The sequence below is a fragment of the Hypanus sabinus genome, chromosome 17 (assembly GCF_030144855.1).
Source record: "Hypanus sabinus isolate sHypSab1 chromosome 17, sHypSab1.hap1, whole genome shotgun sequence".
Lineage (NCBI taxonomy): Eukaryota > Metazoa > Chordata > Chondrichthyes > Myliobatiformes > Dasyatidae > Hypanus > Hypanus sabinus.
The window spans coordinates 5,289,939-5,308,196 of NC_082722.1; the positions used below are offsets into that span (position 1 = coordinate 5,289,939).

At 48.5% G+C, this 18,258-nt stretch overlaps 1 protein-coding gene across 1 annotated transcript in view; it reads right to left on the reverse strand.

The window, feature by feature from the left end:
* LOC132407114 (lysosomal protective protein-like) overlaps nt 1-18,258 on the reverse strand; it is a 73,393-nt gene that overhangs the window by 5,164 nt on the left and 49,971 nt on the right. Inside the window, exon 8 of the mRNA XM_059993408.1 lies at nt 11,010-11,172. Coding sequence (XP_059849391.1) covers nt 11,010-11,172 — 163 coding nt within the window. The remainder of the gene's footprint in view (nt 1-11,009; nt 11,173-18,258) is intronic.

Sequence of the window (18,258 nt, forward strand, 5' to 3'; positions counted from 1 at the left end):
GTGTGGAATGATCTGTCAGGGTGCTGGGTGTGTGGAATGAGCTGTCAGGGTGCTGGGTGTGTGGAATGATCTGTCTGGGTGCTGGGTGTGTGGAATGAGCTGTCTGGGTGCTGGGTGTGGGGAATGAGGTGTCAGGGTGCTGGGTGTGTGGAATGATCTGTCAGGGTGCTGGGTGTGTGGAATGAGCTATCTGGGTGCTGGGTGTGGGGAATGAGCTGTCAGGGTGCTGGGTGTGGGGAATGATCTGTCAGGGTGCTGGGTGTGTGGAATGATCTGTCAGGGTGCTGGGTGTGTGGAATGAGCTGTCTGGGTGCTGGGTGTGTGGAATGAGGTGTCGGTGCTGGGTGTGTGGAATGATCTGTCAGGGTGCTGGGTGTGGGGAATGAGCTGTCAGGGTGCTGGGGGTGTGGAATGATCTGTCAGGGTGCTGGGTGTGTGGAATGATCTGTCAGGGTGCTGGGTGTGGGGAATGAGCTGTCAGGGTGCTGGGTGTGTGGAATGATCTGTCAGGGTGCTGGGTGTGTGGAATTATCTGTCTGGGTGCTGGGGGTGTGGAATGATCTGTCAGGGTGCTGGGTGTGGGGAATGAGCTGTCAGGGTGCTGGGTGTGGGGAATGAGGTGTCAGGGTGCTGGGTGTGGGGAATGAGGTGTCAGGGTGCTGGGTGTGTGGAATGATCTGTCTGGGTGCTGGGGGAGTGGAATGATCTGTCAGGGTGCTGGGTGTGTGGAATGAGCTGTCTGGGTGCTGGGTGTGTGGAATGAGCTGTCAGGGTGCTGGGTGTGGGGAATGAGCTGTCAGGGTGCTGGGGGTGTGGAATGAGCTGTCTGGGTGCTGGGGGTGTGGAATGAGCTGTCTGGGTGCTGGGTGTGTGGAATGAGCTGTCAGGGTGCTGGGTGTGAGGAATGAGCTGTCAGGGTGCTGGGTGTGGGGAATGAGCTGTCAGGGTGCTGGGTGTGTGGAATGAGCTGTCTGGGTGCTGGGGGTGTGGAATGAGCTGTCAGGGTGCTGGGTGTGTGGAATGAGCTGTCAGGGTGCTGGGTGTGGGGAATGAGCTGTCAGGGTGCTGGGTGTGTGGAATGAGCTGTCAGGGTGCTGGGTGTGTGGAATGAGCTGTCTGGGTGCTGGGTGTGTGGAATGAGCTGTCAGGGTGCTGGGTGTGGGGAATGAGCTGTCAGGGTGCTGGGTGATTGGAATGATCTGTCAGAGGACTTGTAAAAGCAGGTACTGAGAGATTTGGAGCGGTGCGGGAATAAGGAATGTGGACCAAATGCCAGTGAATGGGATGAGCTCAGATCAACGTGGATGATTTGGGCTAAAGTGTGTCTCTGTGTTCTCTGACAACAAACAGAAATAAAACACTACAGGCCCTTTGGCCCACAATGTTGTGCTCAATCTAAGACCTTAATTCTTTTTTCCATGCATGTTCCTATCTAGTGTTTCGAGAGACATGAGGCACATCAAGACCCTGCTGCCCCCCTCACTGGACCCCCTGCAGTTTGCGTACCGTCCCAACCTTTCAACAGACGACACCATTGCCACCACCCTCCACCTGGCCCTAACCCACCGAACAAAAAAGACACATATGTTCGGATGCTGTTCATAGACTTCAGTTCAGCATTCAACACAATCATCCCTCAGAAACTGATTGGAAAGCCGAGCCTACTGGGCCTGAACACTTCCCTCTGCAACTGGATTCTAGACTTCCTGACTGGGAGACCTCAGTCAGTCCGGATTGGGAGCAACATCTCCAACACCATCACACTGAGCACGGAGGCTCCCCAGGGTTGTGTGCTCGGTCCACTGCTGTTCATTCTGCTGACCCACGACTGTGCTGCAACACACAGCTCGAACCATATCATCAAGTTCACCGATGACACGACCGTGGTGGGTCTCATCAGCAAGAACAACGAGTCAGCTTACAGAGAGGAGATGCAGCGGCTAACGGACTGGTGCAGAGCCAACAACCTGTCTCTGAATGTGAACAAAACAAAAGAGATGGTTGTTGACTTCAGGAGGGCACGGAGTGACCACTCCCCGCTGAACATTGACAGCTCCTTGGTAGAGATCGTTAACAGCACCAAATTTCTTGGCGGAGAATCTCACCTGGTCCCTCAACACCAGCTCCATAGCAAAGAAAGCCCAGCAGCGTCTCTACTTTCTGCGAAGGCTGAAGATAGTCCATCTCCCTCCCCCCCATCCTCATCACATTCTACAGGGGTTGTATTGAGAGTATCTTGAGCAGCTGCATCACTGCTTGGTTTGGAAATTGCACCATCTCGGATCGCAAGACCCTGCAGCGGATAGTGAGGTCAGCTGAGAAGATCATCGGGGTCTCTCTTCCCGCCATTATGGACATTTACACTACATGCTGCATCCGCAAAGCAAACAGCATTATGAAGGACCCCACACACCCCTCATACAATCTCTTCTCCCTCCTGTCATCAGGGAAAAGGCTCCGAAGCATTCGGGCTCTCACGACCAGACTATATAACAGTTTCTTCTCCCAAGCTATCAGACTCCTCAATACCCAGAGCCTGGACTGACACCTTACTGCCCTATGGGTAGGTCTGTAGTCTCGTCCTGACGAAGGGTCTCAGCCCGAAACATCGACAGCGCTTCTCCCTATAGATGCTGCCTGGCCTGCTGTGTTCCACCAGCATTTTGTGTGTGATATTGTTTGAATTTCCAGCATCTGCAGATTTCCTCGTGTTTGCTCTGTAGTCTAGTGTAGTTTTTTCTGTGTTATTTTTTACATAGTTCAGTCTAGTTTTTGTACTGTCATGTAAACCCATGGTCCTGAAAAACATTGCCTCATTTTCACTATGTACTGTACATAGCAGTCATGGTCAAAATGACAATAAAAGTGACTTGACTTGACTAAGAGTCTGTTAAATGCCCCTGTTACCATCACTCTAACAGTGTATTCCACACACCCACCACTCTGTGTAAAATAAAAATCTACCCCTGACCTCCCCGCTAAACTTCCTTTCAGCCTCCTTGTCTCGGGCGAGGTCTCCCAGCTTTGCCGGGTAAGATAACTGGGTCAACAGCCCTGAAGATGTGGAACGCCATGGTTACCAGTCCTAGAACACAGAAACTATACATGCCAACCTATTTAAATAGTAATTAAACACTTATCTAAACTAGCCCCTTCTGCTTCACAATTGCTATATCCCTCCATTCTCTGCAGTTCATCCGCCTGTCTGAGAGCTTGTTTACTGCCTCTCGTGTATCTGCCCTCCGGGCACCCACCAGTCGCTCTTACCCCACACATCTCCTTTAATCTTTTTCCCCTCGCACCTCAAACGCACTCCCTCTCCTATTAAGACATTCAATGCCCAGGGAAAAAGAAACCGCCTGCCTTATTTTCTCAGTGTTTTACAATCTAATGTAACCCTCTCAGTGGGGCTCGTACACCAACTCAGCTCACAAGTTCCTCTGCTGATGGCCACAGGACTCAGCGGTGAGAAGCCACCTTTCATAAACAATACACATCTAGGGTCGGTATGATTGGGGGTTCAACCAAACCAAGAACGTTGTGATGTTCCAATTAAAGGAATCTCTCATTGAGTGAATTGCCCATACACTTATCGGTAGCCCAGAAATGACAGGTTGTACACCAGAATAAAATTATAAAGGAAGTATACTTACTAATTTTCAACTTTATCAAACAGTTACCAGAGAAAGAAAAAGAAATTTACAAGGGCCTAGTACAGCAAGTTCATATCTTCTCCATGACACTATGAAAATGAGCTGGTGCTCCTGATATGCCTTGTAGTATTTTTCCAAACTGAAAGAATCCAAATGGACATATGAACGACATCTTCTCTGCATCAGCTTCACTCATGGGGTTCTGATAATAGCTCCTCCTTACACTGAACCATTTTGCTCCACTGCGGCAAGCTAGAGCATCCTCAATCTGTGAAATAGACAATTGGCCTGGGACGGTTTGCCTATTCAGTTTCCTATAATCAACGCACAGTTGTACCTTCCCATTCTTTCTCACCAACACTACGGGTGAGGCATAGGGACTTCTCGATTTAGTGACAATTCAGCAGGTGCCGAATATCTTCCACTTCCGCTGTTGCTGAGTGTCGAGGCCTCTCTGAAAGGGGTGTCTCCATCACTCGGAAAGTGTGGCGAAAACTCATGGAGTAATCCATATTAAACTCCTCAGTAGGAAAGACATCTTCAAGCTTCAACATCTTCTCAGTTTCCCATTACTCCAGTCACCAAAGTTGGATGAATTTGTTGTTAACTTTCCTGATTCAAGAGACTGTCTCTCTCCCAGATTTCTCCTCTGAAGGCTAGTCATTACCCTCACAGGGAAAAGATGTGCCATCGGCATCCCATCTCTGAGGTGTGCCTGACAATCACTGTCTGTGTGTGCAGCTCTGGTCTCACCACATTCCAGCAGGAAAGCACTTCTCTTCTTCGAGATCCTCCAGAGCATCCACCAGGAGAGCCTCGGCATTGAGCATTCCAGGGAATTTGGGAATCCTGTCCCTCTGGCTACTTCCCCAAGATTTTAACGCAAGGAGTATTGTGAACAAAGCGGATGAGCTTAGAGCGTGGATCAGTACTTGGAGATATGATGTGGTGGCCATTACAGAGACTTGGGTGGCTCAGGGGCAGGAATGGTTACTTCGTGCCGGGTTTTAGATGTTTCAGAAAGGACAGGGAGGGAGGCAAAAGAGGTGGGGGCGTGGCACTGTTGATCAGAGATAGTGTCACAGCTGCAGAAAAGGTGGACGCCATGGAGGGATTGTCTACGGAGTCTCTGTGGGTGGAGGTTAGGAACAGGAAGGGGTCAATAACTCTACTGGGTATTTTTTATAGGCCGCCCAATAGTAACAGGGATATCGAGGAGCAGATAGGGAAACAGATCCTGGAAAGGTATAATAATAACAGAGTTGTCGTGATGGAAGATTTTAATTTCCCAAATATAGATTGGCATCTCCCTAGAGCAAAGGGTTTAGATGGGGTGGAGTTTGTTAGGTGTGATTAGGAAGGTTTCTTGACAGAATATGTAGATAGGTCTACAAGAGGAGAGGCTGTACTTGATCTAGTATTGGGAAATGAACCTGGTCAGGTGTCAGATCTCTCAGTGGGAGAGCACGTTGGAGATAGTGATCATAATTCTATCTCCTTTACAATAGCATTGGAGAGAGACAGGAACAGACAAGTTAGAAAAATGTTTAATTGGAGTAAAGGGAATTATGAGGCTATCAGGCCGGAAATTGGAAACAGATAGTTCTCAGGGAAAGGTACAGAAGAAGTGTGGCAAATGTTCAGGGGATATTTGTGTGGAGTTCTGCATAGGTATGTTCCAATGAGACAGGGAAGTTATGGTAGGGTACAGGAACCAGGGTGTACAAAGGCTGTAATAAATCTAGTCAAGAAGAAAAGAAAAGCTTACAAAAGATTCAGAGAGCTAGGTAATATTAGAGGTCGAGAAGATTATAAGGCTAACAGGAAGGAGCTTAAGAAGGAAATTAGGAGAGCCAGAAGGGGCCATGAGAAGGCCTTGCTGGGCAGAATTAAGGAAAACTCCAAGGTATTCTACAAGTATGTGAAGAGCAAGAGGATAAGACGTGAGAGAATAGGACAAAACAAGTGTGACAGTGGGAAAGTGTGTATGAAACCGGAGGCAATAGCAGAGTTACTTAATAAATACTTCAGTATTCACTACGGAAAAGGATCTTGGTGATTGTAGTGCTGACTTGCAGTAGACTGAAAAGCTTGAGCATGTAGATATTAAGAAAGAGGATGTGCTGGAGCTTTTGGAAAGCATCAAGTTGGATAAGTCACCGGGACTGGATGAGATGTACCCCAGGCTACTGTGGGAGGCGAGGGAAGAGATTGCTGAGCCTCTGGCGGTGATCTTTGCATTATCAATGGGGATGGGAGAGGTTCCGGAGGATTGGAGGGTTGCAGATATTGTTCCCTTATTCACGAAAGGGAGTAGAGATAACCCAGGAAATTATAGACCAGTGAGTCTTACTTCAGTAGTTGGTAAGTTGATGGTGAAGATCCTGAGAGGCAGGATTTATGAACATTTGGAGAGGCATAATATGATTAGGAATAGTCAGCATGGCTTTGTCAAAGGCAGGTCGTGCCTTACGAGCCTGATTGGATTTTTTGAGGTTGTGACTAATCACATTGATGAAGGAAGAGCAGTAGATGTAGTGTATATGGATTTCAGCAAGGCATTTGATAAGGTACCCCATGCAAGGCTTATTGAGAAAGTAAGGAGGCATGGGATCCAAGGGGACATTGCTTTGTGGATCCAGAACTGGCTTGCCCACAGAAGGCAAAGAGTGGTTGTAGACCGGTCATATTCTGCATGGAGGCCAGTGACCAGTGGTGTGCCTCAGGGATCTGTCCTGGGACCCTTATTCTTTGTGATTTTTATAAATGACCTGGATGAGGAAGTGGAGGGATGAATTAGTATGTTTGCTGATGACACAAAGGTTGGAGGTGTTGTGGATAGTGTGGAGGGCTGTCAGAGTGTGTGGAACATTGAAAGGATGCAAAACTGGGCTGAGAAGTGGCAGATGGAGTTCAACCCAAATAAGCGTGAAGTGGTTTATTTTGGTAGGTCAAATATGATGGCAGAATATAGTATTAATAGTAAGACTCTTGGCAATGTGGAGGATCAGAGGGATCTTGGGGTCCAAGTCCATTGGACGCTCAAAGCAGCTTTGAGTTTTGGCCTTCATCAATCATGGAACTGAATTTAAGAGCCGAGGTAATGTTGCAGTTCTATAAGACCCTGGTCAGACCCCACTTGGAGTACTGTGCTCAGTTCTGGTCGCCTCACTACAGGAAGGATGTGGAAGCCATAGAAATGGTGTAGAGGAGATTTATAAGGATGGTGCCTGGATTGGGGAGCAAGCTTTATGAAGACAGGTTGAGTGAACTCGGCCTTTTCTCCTTGGAGCAACGGAGGATGAGAGGTGACCTGATAGAGGTGTATAAGATAATGTGAGACATTGATCGTGTGGATAGTCAGAGGCTTTTTCCCAGGGCTGAAATGGCTAACAGGAGAGGGCACAGTTTTAAGGTGGTTGGAAGTAGGTACAGAGGAGATGTCAGGGGTAAGTTTTTCACTCAGAGTGGTGAGTGTGTGGAATGGGCTGCTGGCAATGGTGGTGGAGGCGGATACGATAGGGTCTTTTAAGAGACTTTTAGACAGGTACATGGAGCTTAGTAAAATAGAGGGCTACGGGTAACCCTAGTAATTTCTAAGGTAGGGACATGTTCGGCACAACTTTGTGAGCCAAAGGGCTTGTATAGTGCTGTAGGTTTTCGATGTTTCTAAGATATAGCACGACGAGTTTGTACTGGGTGCACCACACAGTCCCTTGTTTATGCTCATCATCCTGCTTAGGAGGAACTTGAACCTTCTCAAAAGCCTATCTCTGAACACTGGCGAATGGACAAGGTTTTCAAAAAATTCTCTCCACTTCTCTCCTTGCAGGCTCCCACGAGCCTTCTCACAATGAGAGTATTTGTTCCCACAATACCGGAAGCTCCACCTTTTTCAGCCAGACTGGACAGTACCAAGGCCGTCAGCTACTCCAACATCTCATTGCAAAATCTCCAGCTTCAATGACAAGTAACTATCATCCAGGTAATCATCAATACCATGGCCCAAAGTTTCTAGGGAACTGAGTGGCATCAATGTCAAATACCGGTTGTAAACACATCTGTACAGCAGAGTACCAGGCAGAAATACCCTCCATCCGTATGGATACACCCAAGCTTGGTCCCACTAAGCTTTCGGGAATAGGGTTTTGCACTTCAGTTTCCCTGGATACATTGATTGGAATGTGTTCTCTCCAACACCGGGTGCACCCAAAGTTCGCCGACTTACTTTTCTGTTTAAGCAACCACTGGCTTTCCTGTCCTTCACAGTCCAGCTTGCAATGTCCATCCTCTCCACAGTTTTAACAGAAAATACCGGTCAGCACCCCTCTGCTTAGCACATCCGACAGGCGGGCCAGCTTTCCTACCAGACTCCTTACACTTGCTGATAGCACGAGCCGACATCGACCCAGATACCTCGGCTTGCAGGCTTTACACTTCACTTGGCAAAACCCCATCAGGGGTCACATCAGCAACAGAGGGGACTGCTGGAGGCCTCCCACTCCATCATATTTTACTCCTCTGATTAGCTCAACAAACGAGGGAGGATCATTTGAGTGCCTAAAGCAATCATAGCAAATTGACAGGTGCAGTCAACGCTTCGGTTCGAGACCCTTCGTCAGGACTGAAGGAGGAGGGGGCAGGGGTCCTATAAAGAAGGTGGGGAGAGGGTGTAAAACCAATCAGAGGAAAGATCAAGTGGTGGGGAGGGGAAGCAGGGAGGGGACAGGCAGGAGAGGTGAAGAAGGAATGTAAGGGGAAAGCACTATGGGTAGTAGAAGAAGCCAGAGTCATGAGAGGTAATAGGCAGCTGGAGGAGGAGACAGAGTGGAGGTGGGATGGGGGAAGGGAGAGGGAGGGAATTACCGGAAGTTGGAGAATTCAATGTTAATGCCAAGGGGCTGGAGACTACCCAGACGGTAGATGAGGTGTTGCTCCTCCAACCTGAGTTTGGCCTCATCATGGCAGTAGAGGTGGCCATGTATGGACATATCTAGATGGGAATGAGAGGCAGAGTTGAAGTGGGTGGCAACCGGGAGATCCTGTCTGTTGTGATGGACAGAGCGTAGGCGCTCGACGAAGCGGTCCCCCAATCTGCGTCGGGTCTTGCCGATGTAGAGGAGGCCGCACCGGGAGCACAAGAACACAGTTCATCCAGCTTTTTTGTACGTCTTGATTTGACCACAACATCTGCAGTGCACTTTGTGTTTACTATAGCAAATTGACAAACTGTCCCATCCTTAATCGATTTATCTCAGGCAGTTGACTGGCTCCTTCTGGGCACAAGTGAAGCAGCTGTCTCTCTAGCCTGAAGATGAAGGCAGTGAGTTTCTCCCGTCTTCTGGAATGTGTGTCAAAACTTCATCATAGGATCGGCTGGGCTGTCCGCCCTGTCAAAAGCGTTTTCTAGCTTTTCCTGAAGGTTCTCTGCTTTTCGGGAGTTCACCACCTCAGCAGCCAGTCGTTTTCGACTTCCTACCGGTCGCTGTATTTCCATAATGTCCGAGCACGGCCACTCATCCAGTAACTGAGAGACCTGCTCCGCCCAAACCTCATATTCTTCTACCCAGTCGGGGTGGGCCTAACTCCAGAGGACGTCCTCCGCCAAAACCAGCTCAGAATTTAAATCAACTGCTGAAGGATCCACTAGACCTTTTACATCACTTTGCAGAAATGAGAACAACTTGCCTTTAAAGTCTCAAAGTCAGCTACGTTACCCTCTTCTCCGGCAGTACAGTTTCAGTTACGTCACTGGTAGCCTGGACTAGCACGACATCCTTACCTGCTGACTGATCAAATGCCATTCAACCAGCATAACTTTCCCCAATACCTTTACACACTCAGCACTCTCAGTGGCAGTGGATCGGGAAATTCTAATACACACCCTGCTCAGAACACAAGCACTGGAAATCACACCAAACCTTAATCCCCATAATAAAGAACCTTAATTACAACACACCCCACTTTCTCCAACCACTAGTTTACACACTGCTTAAATACACAATAAACTGCTTAATCAATCCTTAAACAGAGCATCCGATATCTGGGCTGAGCACCCCACAAATGCAGCCCCTCTCTGGGGCTCACGAGCTGCTCTATGAACAAGTCCATGGTGGGAAGATCACCTTCCATAAGCGATAGATGTCTAGGGTCACCCTGGACACCTTTGGCATCAAAGTTACGTGGAGAAAGCCAGGAAATGGGGCTGTGGAGAGGAAGAAGGGATTAGCCATAATTGAAAAGCGGAGCAGACTTGATGGGCCAAATGGCCTAATTCAGCTCCTATGTCTTTATAGTCTTACGGATTTGGAGTTCAACCAAACGGGAACATTGAGCTATTCCGATTAAAGGAACCTCGATTTGAGTGAATGCTGTGGAAATACTACCCATACACAGTTATTGGTAGCCCAGAAATGACAGATCGTACACCGGCACTAAAGTATAAAGAAAGTATATTTACCAGTTTTCAACTTTATCAAACAGTTAACAGAGAAAAGGGCCCATTATGGTTAAACCAGTCTAAATGTGCTCATACACATTGGAGCTCATTTCTCTAACATCTGGGGGTAGCTTTACTCACGGCGCTGAATTCTCCTCACCAACCACAGGTAGAACTTCCCCTCTCGGATTCCTCTGCCTCGCAAAGCGCTCCCTGTAATAGGGACTCCCTTTGATGGGATCTTCCAGGCATCTTCCCCGTGCTTCTCTCCACCACTCCCACCAAAAGACTACAGTCCTTCAGAGAACTCTTCCCACCCAGCTCTCGAGATTGTTCCATGCCTTCCTGTTCCGGCTTGGCTGACACAACATTCCCAAGTTGGACAACATGGCTCCTTATCTTTAGCCGAAGCCAAAACACTCTTACCAGCAGGACACACTGTTGTTACAGAAAACTGTTCAAATAAAATACCTCACAGCATAGCAATAGAAATCTTACCCAGGGCATTACTTCTATCAGGTCTCTGCAGGCCTCCACTGCTCCAGAGAAAAGAACCCAAGTGTGTCCGACTTTTCCTCATGTCACATACTTGTAAAACTCTCTGCACCCTCTCTATAATGGGGTGACCAGAACTGAACTCGGTGTAGCCTAACCATGTTTTATAAAGCAGCAATACAACTTCCTGACTCTCGAACTCAATGCCTCATTTGCCACCATATTAAGTTGTGTGGCCACTTTCAGAGGGCCATGGATTTGAATCCCAAGATCCTTCTGCTTATCAACACTGCTAAGGGTATGGTCATTCAAGGCATGCTGTCTCTGCATTTGATCTCCCAAGCCTCACACTTAGTTGGCTTAAACTCCATCTCCACTTCTACCTGCAACTTGGGCCTTTCAGTGAGTGAGATCTTACTTACCGCCTGATTGAGTGACTGCACAAACCAGTTGCCTCCCAGAAAGTTGCAGACCATATCGGTGTCCCCATTGTAGACGAGCACACGCAGACCCTTACTCAGGAGAGACAGGTAGAAGTCATGCATGCTGGTGTAGATGCGCCTATAGCTCCCAGAAACCACTTGACTGGAAATGGAACAGAGGAATTAGAGTCAACTTCATCAGTAAATCAGTTAATCCAACTTCAAACCATGTATGTAACAAGTTCATCGGTGATCTAAGCAGAGTTTTGAAATTCCCAAGTATCGGATTCAGTAGTTCTGGGTTACAATTGCTAAGTTTCTGTTCAATTCTGGTAATCAGAATTAGGTTTATTGTAACATGGTGTCATTAAAATTTTTCATTTGTTGTTATGCAGTGGCAGTACATGATAAAAAACTACAAATGTGTGTGTATATGCACACATACTGTAATAGTAAATTAATAGTTCCAAAAGAAAAGTACTGGGGTAGTGTCCACAGGTTGAATGTCCATTCAGAAATCTGAAGGCAGAGGGGAAGAAGCTGTTCCTGAATCGCTGAGTCTGATGGTGGTAGCAATAAGAGGCATGGCCTGGTTGGGGGCTCCTTAATGTTGGATGCTACCTTTTGAGGCATTGCTCCTTGAAGATGTCCTGGATGCTGGGAGGGCTACTGCCCATGAGAGAGCTGAGTTCACAACTTTCTGCAGCTATTGCAAAGGATATTGGATCTTCAGAGAGGACGTAGAGAAGATTTGCCAGGAGATTGCCCAGATTAGAGAGCACTTCTTGAAGAAAGGTTGAGCAACCTTGGGCTTTTCTTCTTCCTTCGCTCCAAAGAGAATCGGTGGATGTTCTGTCCTTGAATTTTCAGAATGCCTTTGACAAGGTGCCACACGAGGCTGCTTAACAATTTAAGAACCCGTGGCATTACAGGAAAGATACCAGCATGGATAAAGCAGCGGCTGATTGGCAGGAGGCAAAGAATAGGAATAAATTTAGCTTTTTCTGGTTGGCAGCCAGAAACAGTGTGGTTCCACAGGGGTCTGAGTTGGGACTGATTATTTTTACATTATATGTTAATGATTTGGATGATGGAGTTGATGACTTTGTTGCAAAGTTTGCAGACGATACAAAGATGGGTGGAGGGGAAGGTAGTTTTGAGGAAGTGGAGAGGCTACAGAAGGACAGACAGATTAGGAGAATGGGAAAAGAAGTGGCAGATGGAATACAGTGTTGGGAATTGTGTGGTCTTGCACTTTGGTTGAAATAGTAAAAGGGTAGACTATTTTCTAAATGTAGAGAAAATTCAAAAATCTGAGATGCAAAGGGACTTGGGAGGATTCCCGAAAGGTCAATTTACAAGTTGAGTCTGTGGTGAGGAAGGCAAATGCAATGTTAGCATTCATTTCAAGAGGACTAGAATACATAAGCAAGGATGCAATGTTGAAGCTTCATAAAGCACTGGTGAGGCCTCACTGGGAGTATTGTGAAGACTTTTGGGCCCCTTCTCTAAGAAAGGAATTACTGACATTGCAGAGGGTTCGAAGGAAGTGCATGAAAGTGATTCCAGGATTAAATGATTTGTCATGTGAAGGGAGTTCGATGGCTCTGGGCCTGGACTTACTGGAATTCAGAGGAATGAGAGGTGACCTCATTGAAATGTTGAAAGGCCTTGATAGAGTGGCTGTGGAGAGGATGATGGGAGAGTCTCAGACCAGAGGACCCAGCCTCAGAACAGAGGGGTGTCCTTTTACAACGGAGATGAGGAGGAATTTCTTTAGCCAGAGAGTGGTGAATCTGTGGAATTCATTGCCAAAGGTGGCTGTGGAGGCCAACATTGTATGTACATTTAAGGCAGAAGTTGATAGATTCTTGTTTAGTCAGGGCATTAAGGGATACAGGGAGAAGGCAGGAGATTGAGGCTGAGGGGGAAAATGGTTCAGCCACGATGAAATGGCAGAGCAGATTCTTCTCCTATGACTTTCGGTCTTATGGACGATGAACGTGTATGAGTAGATCAAGTGTGTTGTGAGGATCTAGTAATAATGATCAGAGAGGCACACAGAAAATCTATAATTACTGACAAGTACTTTTAATGTCTCAATGAAGAACTGAATACCTTTGTACACCTCTACAAAGTTTTCCTGACCCTCCATGAACAGTCAAAGATTCGAAAAGGTAACACCAGCAAAAGGAGTCTTTGCTCGCCATGTATTCCTTGTGGTCCCACTCCAGTCTCCATGTGTTCATGGTGCTCTTCACATCCGTGATGGTGGTTGGAGAGTTATTGCGACGTTTGCAGTCAAAGTGTCTGCTTTTATATTCATTCCTTACCAGTTCAAATGTTGCATTTCAGTGTTATTGGCTCTGGGTCATGTGACTGATGGATAACATGTGCTTATTGGCTCTGATCCAAGGGCCACACAACTTCATACCTTAGGTGACTTTCGCTCAAACCAGTCAAAGCAGGTCACACAGATGCTGGGCCGAGATACTTCAGCAAACCTACCATTGTACACGATTCACAGCTTGTGAGAATGACAGCAGAGTCTCCCTCTGTCCACATTCAGTTGTTCTAATTGTATTACCTCAGAACAAAATTCAATTCTCAAACAGATTGTAAGATGGAGGCTGCAAAGCAGCTTCACAAAATGACAGCTTCCATCTCCTTCAAGCACAAGGCAAGAACAAAGACAATTGGTTTGTCTACTTCCACTGTCCTTGATTCATTCAAACTCACTGATTTGTAGACTGTAGTTCTTTCTGGCCAACAAGTGGATAACCAAAGACTTTTGCCCTGGGTGCAAATTAGGGGGCGTAGTTTTAAAGTGATTGGAGGAAAGGACAGAGGAGGGGAAATTTCAGTGGTTAGTTTCTTTTTTACACAGAGTGGTGAGTGCCTGCAGAGGAGGGCACATTAGGGACATGTAAAAAACTCTTAGATAGGCACATGGATGATTTTTAAAAACGCAGGGCTACATGGAGGGAAGGATTCGACCGATCTTAGAGTAGATTGAAAGGTTGGCACAATGTTTTGGGCTGAAGGGACTGAACTGTGCTATAGTACTGGGGTGGAATCAGGATGCAACTGACTCTTGGGGCTGGTTGCTGGGACTGGGACACTCCCCTTGTTCATTCTGTTCTCATTCAAATATCTGGCACTTGATTTAGTTCCCCCTCTGCCACAGACGTGCTGAATGAAACACTGCACATTCAGCAGCTGAGGTGACCATGTGTGCATACATGAACCAAAAATGATGCAGATATTGGAAATATAATCCAGAGGGAAGACAGTCTCATCGAAGGCTTTTTCATTCCTGCTGTTTCTTTGGAAACCATCCCAGTGTTACTCTCAAGGGCTCCTCTACAGCTGCCGCTTCCTCAAGTTTCCCGGACAACACTTCTCAAACATGGCAGGCAGCACGGACAACCATTCTCCAATCACTGTCCATAAGCACTGTGTGGCAGATTTGCTCCAGTGGGTTCAGTACAATGTTCACCCATCAGTGTGGACAATGCCCACTTGGAGAAGGCAGGAGCAGTCCAGCTGTCCAGCAGCCCATTGATCCACTTCCTACCGTCAAAGTGATGCAGACAACATCCAGCGTGCTGCAAGGCCACTCCTAACTCTGACGCTGACCACTGAGAGGCACCATTACACTCCAGACATTAGTGAGAGTCCGGCTGAACCGCACAGACCACAACAATGTCAAGCAAGTAGCAGAAGAAAGGCAGATTTCATCGTTGAGTGGGGAATGGCAGATCTTTACAATGATTGCGCCCATAAGGTAGTGTGGCAGTTACCACATCGGATTACAACAGCCAGCTGGGTGACAGGGTTTGCAGGTTCACCCTGTGACCACATCCATTTCCACTGGGTGCTCCTCGTCCCAAAGACGGGTCAGGGTCAGTGTGTGTGGAGAATCTTGTGTGTTCCTCGTCCCAAAGACGGGTCAGAGTCGGTGAGTGTGGAGAATCTTGTGTGTTCCTCGTCCCAAAGACGGGTCAGGGTCAGTGAGTGTGGAGAATCTTCTGTGTTCCTCGTCCCAAAGACAGGTCAGGGTCAGTGACTGTGGAGACACTTGTGTGTTCCTCGTCCCAAAGACGGGTCAGGGTCAGTGAGTCTGGAGACACTTGTGTGTTCCTCGTCCCATAGACGGGTCAGGGTCGGTGAGTGTGGAGACACTTGTGTGTTCCTCATCCCAAAGACGGGTCAGGGTCAGTGAGTGTGGAGACACTTGTGTGTTCCTCATCCCAAAGACGGGTCAGGGTCAGTGAGTGTGGAGACATTTGTGTGTTCCTCGTCCCAAAGACGGGTCAGGGTCAGTGAGTGTGGAGACACTTGTGTGTTCCTCGTCCCAAAGACGGGTCAGGGTCGGTGAGTGTGGAGAATCTTGTGTGTTCCTCGTCCCAAAGACGGGTCAGGGTCAGTGAGTCTGGAGACACTTGTGTGTTCCTTGTATCAAAGACGGGTCAGGGTCAGTGAGTGTGGAGACACTTGTGTGTTCCTTGTATCAAAGACGGGTCAGGGTCAGTGAGTGTGGAGAATCTTGTGTGTTCCTCGTCCCAAAGACGGGTCAGGGTCAGTGAGTGTGGAGACACTTGTGTGTTCCTTGTATCAAAGACGGGTCAGGGTCAGTGAGTGTGGAGAATCTTGTGTGTTCCTCGTCCCAAAGACGGGTCAGGGTCAGTGTGTGTGGAGAATCTTGTGTGTTCCTCGTCCCAAAGACGGGTCAGAGTCGGTGAGTGTGGAGAATCTTGTGTGTTCCTCGTCCCAATGACGGGTCAGGGTCAGTGAGTGTGGAGAATCTTGTGTGTTCCTCGTCCCAATGATGGGTCAGGGTCAGTGAGTGTGGAGAATCTTCTGTGTTCCTCGTCCCAAAGACAGGTCAGGGTCAGTGAGTGTGGAGAATCTTGTGTGTTCCTCGTCCCAAAGACGGGTCAGGGTCAGTGAGTCTGGAGACACTTGTGTGTTCCTCGTCCCATAGACGGGTCAGGGTCGGTGAGTGTGGAGACACTTGTGTGTTCCTCGTCCCAAAGACGGGTCAGGGTCAGTGAGTGTGGAGAATCTTGTGTGTTCCTCGTCCCAAAGTCAGTGAGTGCGGAGAATCTTGTGTGTTCCTCGTCCCAAAGACGGGTCAGGGTCGGTGAGTGTGGAGAATCTTGTGTGTTCCTCGTCCCAAAGACGGGTCAGGGTCGGTGAGTGTGGAGACACTTGTGTGTTCCTTGTCCCAAAGACGGGTCAGGGTCAGTGAGTGTGGAGACACTTGTGTGTTCCTTGTATCAAAGACGGGTCAGGGTCAGTGAGTGTGGAGACACTTGTGTGTTCCTCGTACCAAAGACGGGTCAGGGTCAGTGAGTGTGGAGAATCTTGTGTGTTCCTCATCCCAAAGACGGGTCAGGGTCAGTGAGTGTGGAGACACTTGTGTGTTCCTTGTATCAAAGACGGGTCAGGGTCAGTGAGTGTGGAGAATCTTGTGTGTTCCTCGTCCCAAAGACGGGTCAGGGTCAGTGAGTGTGGAGAATCTTGTGTGTTCCTCGTCCCAAAGACAGGTCAGGGTCAGTGAGTGTGGAGACACTTGTGAGTTCCTCGTCCCAAAGACGGGTCAGGGTCAGTGAGTCTGGAGACACTTGTGTGTTCCTCGTCCCAAAGACGGGTCAGGGTCGGTGAGTGTGGAGAATCTTGTGTGTTCCTCGGCCCAAAGACGGGTCAGGGTCAGTGAGTGTGGAGACACTTGTGTGTTCCTCGTCCCAATGACGGGTCAGGGTCAGTGAGTGTGGAGACACTTGTGTGTTCCTTGTACCAAAGACGGGTCAGGGTCGGTGAGTGTGGAGAATCTTGTGTGTTCCTCGTCCCAAAGGCGGGTCAGGGTCAGTGAGTGTGGAGACACTTGTGTGTTCCTTGTACCAAAGACGGGTCAGGGTCAGTGAATGTGGAGAATCTTGTGTGTTCCTCGTCCCAAAGACGGGTCAGGGTCAGTGAGTGTGGAGACACTTGTGTGTTCCTCGTCCCAAAGACGGGTCAGGGTCAGTGAGTGTGGAGAATCTTGTGTGTTCCTCGTCCCAAAGTCAGTGAGTGCGGAGAATCTTGTGTGTTCCTCGTCCCAAAGACGGGTCAGGGTCGGTGAGTGTGGAGAATCTTGTGTGTTCCTCGTCCCAAAGACGGGTCAGGGTCGGTGAGTGTGGAGACACTTGTGTGTTCCTTGTCCCAAAGACGGGTCAGGGTCAGTGAGTGTGGAGACACTTGTGTGTTCCTTGTATCAAAGACGGGTCAGGGTCAGTGAGTGTGGAGACACTTGTGTGTTCCTCGTACCAAAGACGGGTCAGGGTCAGTGAGTGTGGAGAATCTTGTGTGTTCCTCATCCCAAAGACGGGTCAGGGTCAGTGAGTGCGGAGACACTTGTGTGTTCCTTGTATCAAAGACGGGTCAGGGTCAGTGAGTGTGGAGAATCTTGTGTGTTCCTCGTCCCAAAGACAGGTCAGGGTCAGTGAGTCTGGAGACACTTGTGTGTTCCTCGTCCCAATGACGGGTCAGGGTCAGTGAGTGTGGAGACACTTGTGTGTTCCTTGTACCAAAGACGGGTCAGGGTCGGTGAGTGTGGAGAATCTTGTGTGTTCCTCGTCCCAAAGGCGGGTCAGGGTCAGTGAGTGTGGAGACACTTGTGTGTTCCTTGTACCAAAGACGGGTCAGGGTCAGTGAGTATGGAGAATCTTGTGTGTTCCTCGTCCCAAAGACAGGTCAGGGTCAGTGAGTGTGGAGAATCTTGTGTGTTCCTCGTCCCAAAGACGGGTCAGGGTCAGTGAGTCTGGAGACACTTGTGTGTTCCTCGTCCCAAAGACGGGTCAGGGTCAGTGAGTGTGGAGACACTTGTGTGTTCCTCGTCCCAAAGACGGGTCAGGGTCAGTGAGTGTGGAGACACTTGTGTGTTCCTCGCCACAAAGACGGGTCAGGGTCAGTGAGTGTGGAGACACTTGTGTGTTCCTCGTCCCAAAGACGGGTCAGGGTCGGTGAGTCTGGAGACACTTGTGTGTTCCTCGTCCCAAAGACGGGTCAGGGTCAGTGAGTGTGGAGACACTTGTGTGTTCCTCGTCCCAAAGACGGGTCAGGGTCGGTGACTGTGGAGACACTTGTGTGTTCCTCGTCCCAAAGACGGGTCAGGGTCGGTGAGTGTGGAGAATCTTGTGTGTTCCTCGTCCCAAAGACGGGTCAGGTTCAGTGAGTGTGGAGACACTTGTGTGTTCCTCGTCCC